We start from the raw sequence: 11767 nt of genomic DNA, 5'->3' as shown, positions 1-11767 counted from the left end.
CATTCGGAAGGGAACCCAAGCTGGGCGTTAAAAGCCAAATGAGGTTCCTCTTTTTAGAAAACAGAAAGAGTTTAAGGGTGGGGGGGCTGAAGGTGCCCAAAGCTAACGGGTCAGCGTCGGTTTCTTCCTCCGTCTCATCTCGTACGCTGCTCCCCGTCTCCCCCTGTCCCCCCGCGTGTCTCTGCTGCCCATCCTCGCTCTTCCCGCCGTCCTAAACCCTCGCGCGCATCGCCCGTGTCTACGCCCACCGCAGGCCCTAGCCCGTCCGTCCAGGCTCCTTCCCGTCCCCACACCCGCGCCCTTCTCTCGGCGGCCCCCGCTCTTCCCGGTGACAGGGGATCCCCGCCAAGGGGGCCGCCCGGCCTCCGTCCTCCCCCGCAACCCCCGCCCCCGGCCGGGCGGACCATAAAGCGCCGGGCCGCGGCCGCCGAGCCCAGGCGCCAGCTGCCCCGGCTCTGCGCGCAGCCAGGACGCCGGCGCCCCCCCGACGGCAGCCCGGGCGCCGCGCACCCGCCACCTGCGCCGCCGCTGAGCTCCCCCGACGAAGCACAGCGCACCGCCCGGGGCCACCGAGGCAGGGCCAACGCCGCCGTCGCCCGCGAGCGCCGCAGGGAGTGGGAAGAGCCAACATGCTGGCCCCGCGCGGAGCCGCCTTCCTCCTGCTGCACCTGGCCCTGCAGCCGTGGCTGGGGGCCGGCGCCCAGGCCACCCCGCAGGGTAAGTGGGCTCGGGCCGGCGCGGGGAAGAGGCACGGGGTCCAGCGTGGCTCGTGCTGCTCAGCCCGTGCTCCTGGGACCTTGCTCAGCCCCTCTCTGTTCCTCTGGGGCCGAGTCAAGCATATCGTGATTGGAAACGGTGATTAGAGTCTAGAATTTTCTGAAATTCGCTTATCCAGTGAAGAGATCGATTCTCCTAACGATAGATTGGGGGTACAAATTTGTTCTCAGTCTATGCAAAGACGTGGGGTTTAACTTCAGAACTTGCCACTCGACCCTAGCCCTCTAACGTGTAGTGTCTGGTGTGGGGTGAGATCAGGTTCTGCACGAAGACCGGTTCTGACCCTGCGGCCCGGGCCTCCACTCAGCCTTGCCCCTGCGTCCTTGCACAGGCAGGGGCGATTCACCCAGCCCGAGGCCGACACGCCTGAAAAAGGCGCAGCATTACCTTATGTGCCCTGCCACCGCCCCCTTTTCTGCTCTGACTTTGCTTGGACCCCCAAAAGCAAAGCCTTTTTCAGGAGTTGGCTTGATCTCTGGATTCCTGGGGTAAATAGGAAGGGCTGAGAAATCGGTCTTTTTCCATAAAAATTCAATAAATAATGTGGAAAGATACCTGGATAAACCTCAAACCCCAGTGTGAGATGGGGTGAACATAGCCATTGGGCAGAAAAAGCATTTAAGGTTAAACAGAATTTTTTTTGTAAAGACCAAAAAGAAGAAATGATTTAAGCAAGAAAAAAACCTGAGGGCTCTACTCTAACTGGCACTAACTGGTCAGTGGTGACCTTCATCACTTTGAACTCAGTGACTTGGTTGATTTATTACTGACTAAGGAAATAAAACTGGAAAAGACGCACAACTTGAAGTAAAAGTTGTTATTCCTCACGATGCCAGATCAAAGAATGCCTGCGAGGGTGTTCTCAAATCCCCTCCTCCCACCGCAGTAATCAGATCGCCCATTAAACTGCATTTCACCACATAACTCATTTTGATTCTGGACCGGGCAGCCAGAATTGTGGTTTCAGAGGGCGCTGTACTGCTAATTTTTAGTTTGAAATATTTGAAATGCTGTAATCTGTAATATGTATTGAGCCCGGTGCTTCTTGGAAGGTAAAAAAGGAAGCTTTTTAACACAATTCAAAAGTTTTCTTGTTGCAGATGTTATTTGGCCGGTTTGAATTTATGGGTGTACTACGTTGTACTATATAAACTCTTGACATTTGAACACACAACTTCATGGTGTGCCTGAGGTATGGATTCTGCTTCCTCTTAGAACTGGCCATTTTATGGAGACTTGAACTCAAACTATACAACCTAAATTATCTGGTTAACTTAGTTGCAGGAGATGATCTGATTAAGTCAAGTTTCTGATAGATCCTTTTATTGAGTTATCTAGTCTGCAATTATCAGCTCAAAGGATAATTTGCTATTTCTTCCTCCTCTGAGCTGCATTAAATAAGTATGTATTCAATTTACATACCACGGTAGCTGGGCTCATTGGTAGCAGTAATTTCACCTCTAAAACTAGAGAGTTGCACTTAGATCCTGGCACTTTTACGAAAACATAATAACATTAATGGAAAATAGTAGTGTCTCATTTCCTTTTCAAAACACTCTCTGTATTCATTACTTACTAATCTGAGCTCTGCCTCTTGGGGAAAAAAGCAAATGGATCAGACGAACCATAGATTAAAATACAGCAAGTTAGGTTTGAGTTAAATTCTGGTCCTATTCATAGTCAAAGCAAGAATCAAGAGCGCTAAGAGTTTAGTTTTGAAAGCAGTTCCCATACCTTAAACACATCTCTTTTCTGAAGATGTCCTGAAAGGAACTTTTAAATTTATTGCCATATTTCCATTTGCCCTCATTGCTGGAAATGAAAAGTTTCCAATTCTCTGCAAGTTAAAAAATCCAATTTCCCGTCTGAACTGCAGTAGGCGACAGTCTTCATGGTTTGGGGATATGGGTGCTAGAGGGAACAGAATAGGTGTTCTGCCTTCTAATGCTTCTAGTATTAAACTCATTATTGTGTAAGGTTCTATGGTACATGTGGAAAAAAATTATAAATCTCGTTTGAAGACAAACTGCCTTTGAAAAAGAGTAGACATTCTTGAGTAACTAGGTTTTTGCCTGTTTGTTTTAGCAGTTTTATTCATTTCTTATTACAGAAGCAATACGTGTTCAGTCTAGAAAAAATAGAAATTGGACAAGCAAAAATAAAATACAAATAAAAGAGGAAATTAAAAAGTTATACAACCCAGAGATAGCTTCTGTTAATGTTAATGTGTTGTCTTTCATTTCAAATATTTTTCTATGCAAATATGTATTTCAAATGGGATTATGTTTTACATATAGTTTTATAATCTTCTTTTGCTTGATGTAGCATAAACATCTTTCCACATTTGTAAATATTCAGCTACATTTTTAAAATAGGTAATATTCTGCTCTTTGGAAGGATCACATGTATTTAGCCAAGGCTATACTATAGAACCCTTGTTTTCAGTGTTTTGATACTATAAATAATAATTTATTGAACAAGTGGAGTGCCACGAGATGGCTTGGGTTGGCTTCAACCATCCCCTTAATCTCTGCAGAGTCCTTTCTTTGCTAAGGAGAGATTATGTTGTCATATCAAAGTGCTATACTAACAGAGCTTTAAGATTTACCCTTTTTCCCATTAGATTTTCACCTAATTCTTTCCTAAATAGGAATTCTGGGATTACCACCAGTGGTGAATATCCTTGTACCTAAATATTTACATTATCCATTATTTCCTTAGGATAAATTCCTATAAATAGTTGCTAGATCAAAGAGAATGCGTGTTTCAGGGCCTTTGCTACTGTTATTTAAACTGTCTTCAAAATGTTTATACTAGTTTAAATCTTACCTGGTAGTGTATAAGAGTGCCCATTTCCCTGAACCCTCACAAGCAGTTGGGTATTATTGTTTTCATTAGTTTTCCAATTTGATGATGAAAATAATGTCTTGTTTAAGTTAGCAATACCTTCATCGTTAGGTAAAAACTTGGACATTTATTTATATGCTTAATGGTCATTTGTAATTCTTTTTATGTAGATTGCTTTTTCATATTTGTTGCCCATTTTTCTATTAGGATGCTTATTATTTTATTGATTTGTAAGCTCTTTATAAATTATTAATATTACCCTTTTGATAACCAGATTATTGTATCCAAAAGACAGCTCTAGGTGCTGAAATTCCTATGGGATATGGAATTGTTCAAATAATATTTGCACAAACTAATAGAAATACTAAATAACTTCTAGGGAGTATTACCCTAATTTGGCCTTTGCCTTTTAGATGGCTCTGAACATACTCTCTCATAGCTTTTCTAAATATTAGTTTCTGAGAGAAAATGCTGTTTGCTTGATCAAAAGCAACTTATACAAATATAAATTCTAATTTTTATAGACCAACTCTATCGGTCAACATACAGTCAAGAAATAGAAACTACATCATTTTGTTTTATTTCCACATTGGGATTTTTTTTTTAACAGAAATTTTGGAGAATTACAAAAGCACAAAGGGAACACTTAGGTCTCACAAAGGTAGCAAATCATTTTGCCAACAGCACATCTACCATATCTGTGATTTCTGCTGCATTCCTGTCATTTGTCACTGACCAGGAAAATACAATTGGCTCTGGTCCTGGAGGTACATAAGGGACCCAGTGACAGAAATTCACTTCTTGGGGATGTGAGAAAAACAACGGCTTGGATGCTTCACCAGTCCCCCTTGTACTTTAAGCCTTTAGTGTTTTTCCTAGTGGGCATTTTCAGAGCCACTTGTTCAGCCAAATCCAATTTTGTGTTTACAAATTGAGTCTTCTCTCGAGGGCTAAACTCACTGATGAATACTGTGCTATATTTCTTCTGCTTCAAATGTCCAGTCGTTATAAAAGTGACAGGGAAGAACTGGTGAGTTTGGCAATTTGGAAAAGGGATTACAAGATTAGTTATTATCTCATACTTTATTGTCAGATCATCCCACCCCCAAACAAACATGTTTTACCCAAAGTTGGATCTTTCACTGACTCCTCCTTTCCCACTTCTCCACAGTGTTTGACCTTCTCCCATCCTCCGGTCAGAGGCTGAACCCAGGTGTTCTGCAGCCGTTTCTAACAGACCCCACCCTGAATGATCTCTATGTGATCTCCACCTTCAAGCTGCAGACTAAAAGCTCAGCCACCATCTTCGGCCTTTACTCTTCACCTGACAACAGCAAATATTTTGAATTTACTGTGATGGGACGTTTAAACAAAGGTAAGAAAATCTGTAGAAATCATTTTCTTAAAAATCCTCTTTTCCTATCCCAGGATTTGGGGTCTACTTTCCTCAAGATGGTTCCTTTGTATAATTTGATTCTCACCCAGTATTCATTTCAGTTTTCAATACCAAATTCTTCTTACTGTACCTTTACCTAAATAGGGAGGTGGGAGTGGGGGTAGGGGAGGAGGCAATGTTGGGAGGAAAAAGGAAGAATTGTTTGTGGCCAAGATGCCTTTTGACATAGTCCCATTCTCACATTATTCTGAAGCCATTCTCACATTATTCTGAGGCCAGTTCTGGAAGGGACAGGAGCCAGGACAATTAGGCCATTGTCTTAGCTCAGGCTGCTATAACAAAATAGACATTTATTTCTCCCAGTTCTGGAGGCCAATAAGTCTAAGAATAAGGTGCTGGGTGTCTTAGTCCATTCTGTATTTCTATAGAAGAATACCTGAGACTGGATGATTTATAAAGAAAAGAGGTTTATTTAGCTCACGGTTCTCTATAGGCAGAGAAGTTCAAGGACATGACCCTGGCTTCTGGTGGGGACGTTCATGCTATGCCACAACATGGCAAAGAAGGTCAAAGGGGATGTGGACAGATGGGAAGCAGGGAAAACCTGAGGGGCATCTGGGCTTTCCAACAGCCTACTCAGGAGCTAATCTAGTCCTCTGAGAGTAAGAGCTCACTCACTACTGAGAGAACAGCACCTAGCCATTCATAAGACGATCTTTTCATCGTGTCCTTGTGTGGTGGAGAGAGGGAGAAAGCTCGCTTGTGTCTTTTCGTATAAAGGCACTATTCCCATAATGAGGGTCCCGCCCTAAGGACCTAATCTAAACTTAATTATCTCCCAAAGGCCCTACCTCCAAATGTCATCACTTTGGAGATTTGGACTTCAGTGTATGCATGGGTGGTGGGGGACACAAACATTTAGCCCGTAACAGCTTCCCCCACCATTCTTTTTTTGTTCCCTTGGAAGCCCAGGCCTTAGCAGACCTAACTCCTAGCTCTGCAAGCACCTTACTGGCCTTGATCACCTAACAGAATATACCTCAACCAGTAGAACAGCATGAACAGCTCCCTTTTCTACCTGTTTGTGCCAATTTACACAGACTTGTTTGATCCCTCTGTGGTCATATGTTTTGCTGTCATAGTGAGTTACTAGCACTAAGTAATGACTCCCAAAGAAAATGGTCACCATTTTTCATTGCCTTCCCCTCCACCCGTGCTGTGGGGACAACACCTGTTCCTGTTTACTGAGGAATGTGACAGATGCGTGTTCGTGCTGCCTCATGCATTTAATAAAATAGGAGGACTGGTCCTTCTGGCTAGGTTTTATGTTTATTTCAGTTTGCTTTATAAAGTAGACACCTCCTAGTGTTTCAGACTCTCTCTTAAATTCTACTTGCGATTGAACACTTAAATCTGCAGTCATTACATGCTAAAAGAAGTGCCTAATTCTTAGCTTTCATAGGACTGTAGGGTTAAAAGGAAAAAGGAATGGAACTTTAGCCCTTTTTTGTCAAATTCCAACATCCTCCTTCTCTCCTCCCATCCCCCTCCTGAGTCTGCTTTCTCTGTCTGTGCCTCTTGGCCTCTCAGGGGCTGTGGGGAGGTTTCAGATAATGCAGTGAGTCTGGGGACATGGGCAGCAGATGGTTCAACCCTTCCTGCCCCCTGTGCTCCGTCTTCAGCCCTGATGAGACATGATTTTACCCCTCTCTCTGTCTTGAATCAAACAGCCCCATTTTGCTTAATATCTGTTGAAGGAACTTCTCATCTTCTAACAACCCGGCTACTCCATTTGTGATCTGTAAAAATCACTGTTCATCTTTAGAGCAGCAGCTTCTCACTAAACTGTCTATTTTAGAGGCATTGGGAAGATTTTTCTTTTAGCTCATCCAGCTTAATGCTAGAAGGTCCTCTATAGAGTGAAAAACTCTGCTCCTAGCTTTTCCCCCTCACTGCATCTCACGCTCTATTTCTAAATGGGCCAGTATGTGTGACCCCATTGTGGAGAGTCTGTGTTGCTCGGAAACACAAAGAAGCAACTTCCCCTGAACTGATTCTTTCAGTTCACTCTATATGGGCAGAAGTAACACTAGATATATGGGCAGGTAAGTGGAGGGTAAGGGGGTTGTTAGTGTATTTCCTCTGAAAAATCACCAGTAATGTGAGTCAGCTGTAAATACCAGCTGATTGAAATTTTTAGGGGCAAAAATGGAAGAGTTGAGGTGAAGGGTTCAAAGATGAACACCTCTCCACCTTCCATCATCCTGTTAAGGAAGACACATAATTCTTAGAAAATATTGGGGGACGTGGGGAGGACTCACCAGGCACGGTGGCTCATGCCTATAATCCCAGCAACTAGGGAGGCTGAGGCAGGAGGATCACTTGAGGCCAGGAGTCGGGGACCAGCCTGAGCAAGAGCAATACCCTGTCTCTACAAAAAACAGAAAAATTAGCTGGGCGTGATGGTACATACCTGTAGTCCCAGCTACTTGGGAGGCTGAGGCAGGAGAGTTGCTTGAGCCCAGGAGTTTGAGGTTGCAGTGAGCTATGATGACACCATTGCACTCTAGCCTGGGCAACAGAGTGAAACTGTGTCTCAAAAAAAAAAAAAAAAGTCATTGGGTCCATCAGATCCAAGAAAAGACATGGCATGTGGTGTGACTCCCCATTGAGGTATTCAGTAGTGGTCATGCTGGCCTGACATGACTTATGGATGTGAGGAGAATTATCTTTCTGGGTGGTAAGCTGCAAGCATCATTCAACTGACCAAGGGTCAGCTGACCTCTTCTGTTGAATTGCATAGGAAACAGTGAAACAGAAGAAATCCAAATGTATCTCTTCTGACTTAAAACACCTGAGTAGGAAATAAAACGCATCCTTCTCTCCATTAAAGTCCATGATTTGGGGGAGGAAGGAGGATGACTACGTAAGAGTTTCAAAGAGCAGAATTTGGTTGTCCGAGCTCCAGAGGAGCTCTGGAACAAACTAAAGTGTAGCTAATGAAGACTGCAAAGAATGAGTTTGCCACTGAGCTGTCTGCTTCTACAGTCACCCTCTCCAAGTCATCCTACCCAAGGCCACCTCATTACTGTTCACAAAACAGTTTGGAAAAAGTTACACTTAACCTCAGAAACCTCTAGTGGCTCCCATTTCAAACTAAATAAGTCCCACCACATGCCTCAGCTGGGTATTGAGGGCTCCCTGCATGACCCCAACTAGCCTTTCCAGTTTACCCCTCGTTCTAGCCTCCGTGCACACTGTGCTTCGGCCAGGTGGGCTGGTGCCATTCCCTGGGTGCATTCATGCTGCCTCTCCTCCTCCATCCTTTTGTTCCTGCCCTCTCCTCCCCCTGGTACATGTCCTGCACCATCTGAAGACACCAGAATCTTACACATTCAGGACCCATCTGGAATGCCTTCTGATATTTTTCCTTATATGGATTGCTTTGTACCTCTTAAGAAGGCACTAATCTTAGTTCACCTTGTAACTTGAATTACTTCTAGATTTTCTCCCCAGTTGGTCGTGAGCTTTCTGAGTGCAGGGACTGAACAGCCCTTATCTTTGTATTTACTGCAGCACCTCATAGCACTCTGCCTTGTACATAGAAGTGGCTCATGAACAGATTGAAAAAAATAAATGGAGGCTGAGAAAAGTAGACTTGTTCATTAAAGAAGACATACACCATTGTGAAAATTCTGTAATTCCACAATATATGACACAGGTGCTCAAAAAAGGTTTTGTTTTTTTAAAGAATGAATGAATTATCGAAAACCTTTTGGATGAGGATATAAGAGAAAACAGGTGGTATTTCTGGTAGAAATGATCTGTCAGATAATTAGTAATATAGGTGGTATAATCTTGATAGGAATAAATAGTCCACAGAAACCACTTGCATGGATAGAAGATATGATTGATGATGTTTTACAATCTGGCATAGAGACAACTTTCCAGTTAGTATCCTGAGTTTGAGTTACAGCCAAAAGTCTTACCAGTGGTGTCACTGTGAATACACCTCTGAATCTGTCTTAGCCCCAGTTTTTTGTCTATAAAGTGGGGATGATAAAAGCTACCTCACAGGTTCAGTGAAGTAACTGAATTATACAAGGTATAATAATTTTCTTTATACTATGAGGCTCAGTAAAAATTTCAGGTTCTTAAATAGTATAAGATAGATAAAAAGATGTCTACTATTTAGGCAACTGTCTTCCAAAGACGATGGTTTGGTGAACTCTTGGCTCTTCTTGATGACAGTTTTAACTTTCAGAAAAGGAAAACAAGAATAACTACTTCTTTTAGTATTAATTTGATTGTTACAGAAGAATAACTTGGTGCTGTGGAAATGAACCCCAAGAATTTGCTGTAATGACTAGATAGAGTCAGTCAAGCTCCTTTTGGCCTAAGGATAGAAGACATCAAATAGTTCAGAGTGGTGGTTCTGAAGCTTGCAAGCTAAACAGAAATACAGCTTTAGAGATGCAAGAGCTTAAAAATTAAAATTGTGGATGAAGTAATGAATGGAGAAAAAAGAGGGGCCTCAAACAATAATAATATTTATGGAATCTTTACAATGTATGAGGACTGTGTTAAAAGATCGATGCTCATTTTCCCTTTTCACTTTCACAATATTCCTATGAGATGCGCTTGAATGAGCTTAATTTTAAAGGGGTCATATGCAGAAGATGAAAAGAATTTTAAAATTTGACACAAAACTGTAATAATTAGGATAGAAAAGCTGAAACCTAATTGAGTCAAAATTAGTAATTTACACATAAGATAATAAAAAGGATCTTTTCAGCTGTGTTCAGAATAAGGACAGAATAAACCCACTGCCTAGAATAGGTAATGCAAGATTGACAGATGACTGAGATCAGTCATAAATAGTGAGCTCTTTTGTTTCTATTTTACTCATCAAGGGAAATATTCTTCAAATTGTCAAGAATGGTTAAAAGAAAACAAAACCCAAGCTAGATGAGGAGATAGCTGAGTCTCTTTGAGACTAAGATCCAGTCTCTTTAGTGAGTTTAATTATCCACCTCCAGGTGAATTATATATTGGGGTGTTAAGTGAAAAAAAGTGTTAGTGGAGCCTCTGTTGTTAACATTTAGAAATCACAGAGAACAGAAAGGTCCTAAAGGACTGGGGACAGGCAAATGTTTCCATTTTTATAAAGAAGGGATAGGTGGACTGTGAAAACCACAGGCTAGGGAAATTTAGGACAGACCTCTAGAGGGTTGTATGATTATTCCTGTATTTTGGGATTGCCTGGAAAAGAAATCTGGGATTTTTTGAAGACAAAAAGGGTTTACTAAGAATAAATCATGCCAAACTTTTTTTCTAGTAAAGTTTCTAAGCTAGTGTATCAAAAAGATGCTGTGAGCATAACATATCTTGACTTCAGAAAAGAATTTTATGAAGTCACTCATTTTTGTAATTGTAAAATATTAAGGGAGCACAAATGATTTTTTGTTACATGGATAGCTTTTATAATGCTTAAGTCAGGGCTATAAATGTGCCTGTCAACCTAGTGTTTATTATACCTGTTAGATAGAGTTTTACCCCTCCCTTCCTCCCCCTCCTCCCTTCTTGATTTCCAGTGACTTTTACTTCTCTCTCTGTCCATGTGTGCCCATCAATTAGTTCCAAATTATTAGAGAGTACATGTGGTGTTTGTTTTTCCATTCTTGAGATACTTCACTTAGGATTATGGTCTCCAGTTCCATCCAAATTGCTGCAAAAGACATTAATTCATTTATTTTTATGGCTGAATAGTACTACATGTTTGTGTGTGTGTATGTACACACACACACACACACACACACACACACACACACACACTGCACTTTGTTAATCCACTCATGAATCGATGGGCACTTGGGTTGATTCCACATCTTTGCGATTGTGAATTGCACTGCAATAAACATTCGAGAGCAGATGTCTTTTTTGATAAAATGACTTCTTTTCTTTTGGGTAGATACCCAGTAGTGGGATTGCTGGATCGAATGGTAGGTCTACTTTTAGTTCTTTGAGGAATCTCTATACTGTTTTCCATAGAGATTGTACTAATTGCAATCCCACCAACAGTGTATAAGAATTCCTTTCTCTCTCCATCTATGTCAGCATCTATTGTTTTTTGACTTTTTAATAACAGCCATTCTGGCCAGGCGCGGTGGCTCACACCTGTAATCCTAGCACTCTGGGAGGCCAAGGCAGGAGGATCGCTTGAGCTCAGGAGTTCGAGAGCAGCTGAACAAGAGTGAGACCCCCGTCTCTACTAAAAATAGAAAGAAATTGGCTGGACAACTAAAAATAGAAAAAATTAGCCAGGCATGGTGGTGCATGCCTGTAGTCCCAGCTACCCAGGAGGCTGAGGCAACAGGATCGCTTGAGCCTAGGAGTTTGAGGTTGCTGTGAGATAGACTGACGCCACGGCACTCTAGCCCGGGCAACAGAGTGAGACTCTGTCTCAAAAAAAAAAAAATATAACAGCCATTCTGAAAGGGGTAAGGTGATATCTCATGGTGGTTTTAATTTGCATTTCTCTGATGATTATTGATGTTGAGCATTTTTTCATATGTTGGCCATTTGTCTATCTTCTTTTGAAAAGATTCTGTTCATGTCTTTTGCCCACTTTTTAATGGGATTGTTTTTTTTTCTTGCTGATTTGAGTTCTTTGTAGATTGGGGATATTAGCCCTTTATCAGGTGTATAATTTGCAAATATTTTCTCCCCTTCTGTAGGTTGTCTATT

The 11767-nt window shown here is 42.1% G+C and overlaps 1 protein-coding gene across 2 annotated transcripts in view; it reads left to right on the top strand.

Moving 5' to 3' along the window:
• Nucleotides 1-263: 263 nt before the first annotated feature.
• THBS4 (thrombospondin 4) overlaps nt 264-11767 on the top strand; it is a 44665-nt gene continuing 33161 nt past the window's right edge. The window contains exons 1-2 of one of the 2 annotated variants that reach the window (XM_012664518.1): nt 264-717; nt 4796-4999. In XM_012664518.1, the coding sequence (XP_012519972.1) occupies nt 630-717; nt 4796-4999 (292 nt within the window). In that variant the 5' untranslated portion in view covers nt 264-629. Of the gene's footprint in view, nt 718-1136; nt 1266-4795; nt 5000-11767 lie in introns of those variants that run through there. The other variant, XM_012664519.1, reaches the window with a different exon arrangement.

Source organism: Propithecus coquereli, unplaced genomic scaffold, assembly GCF_000956105.1.
Source record: "Propithecus coquereli isolate 6110/MARCELLA unplaced genomic scaffold, Pcoq_1.0 Scaffold9, whole genome shotgun sequence".
NCBI classification, from domain to species: Eukaryota; Metazoa; Chordata; class Mammalia; order Primates; family Indriidae; genus Propithecus; species Propithecus coquereli.
The sequence above is the reverse complement of the archived record's forward strand: the minus strand, read 5'-3'. Positions and strand labels throughout refer to the sequence as shown.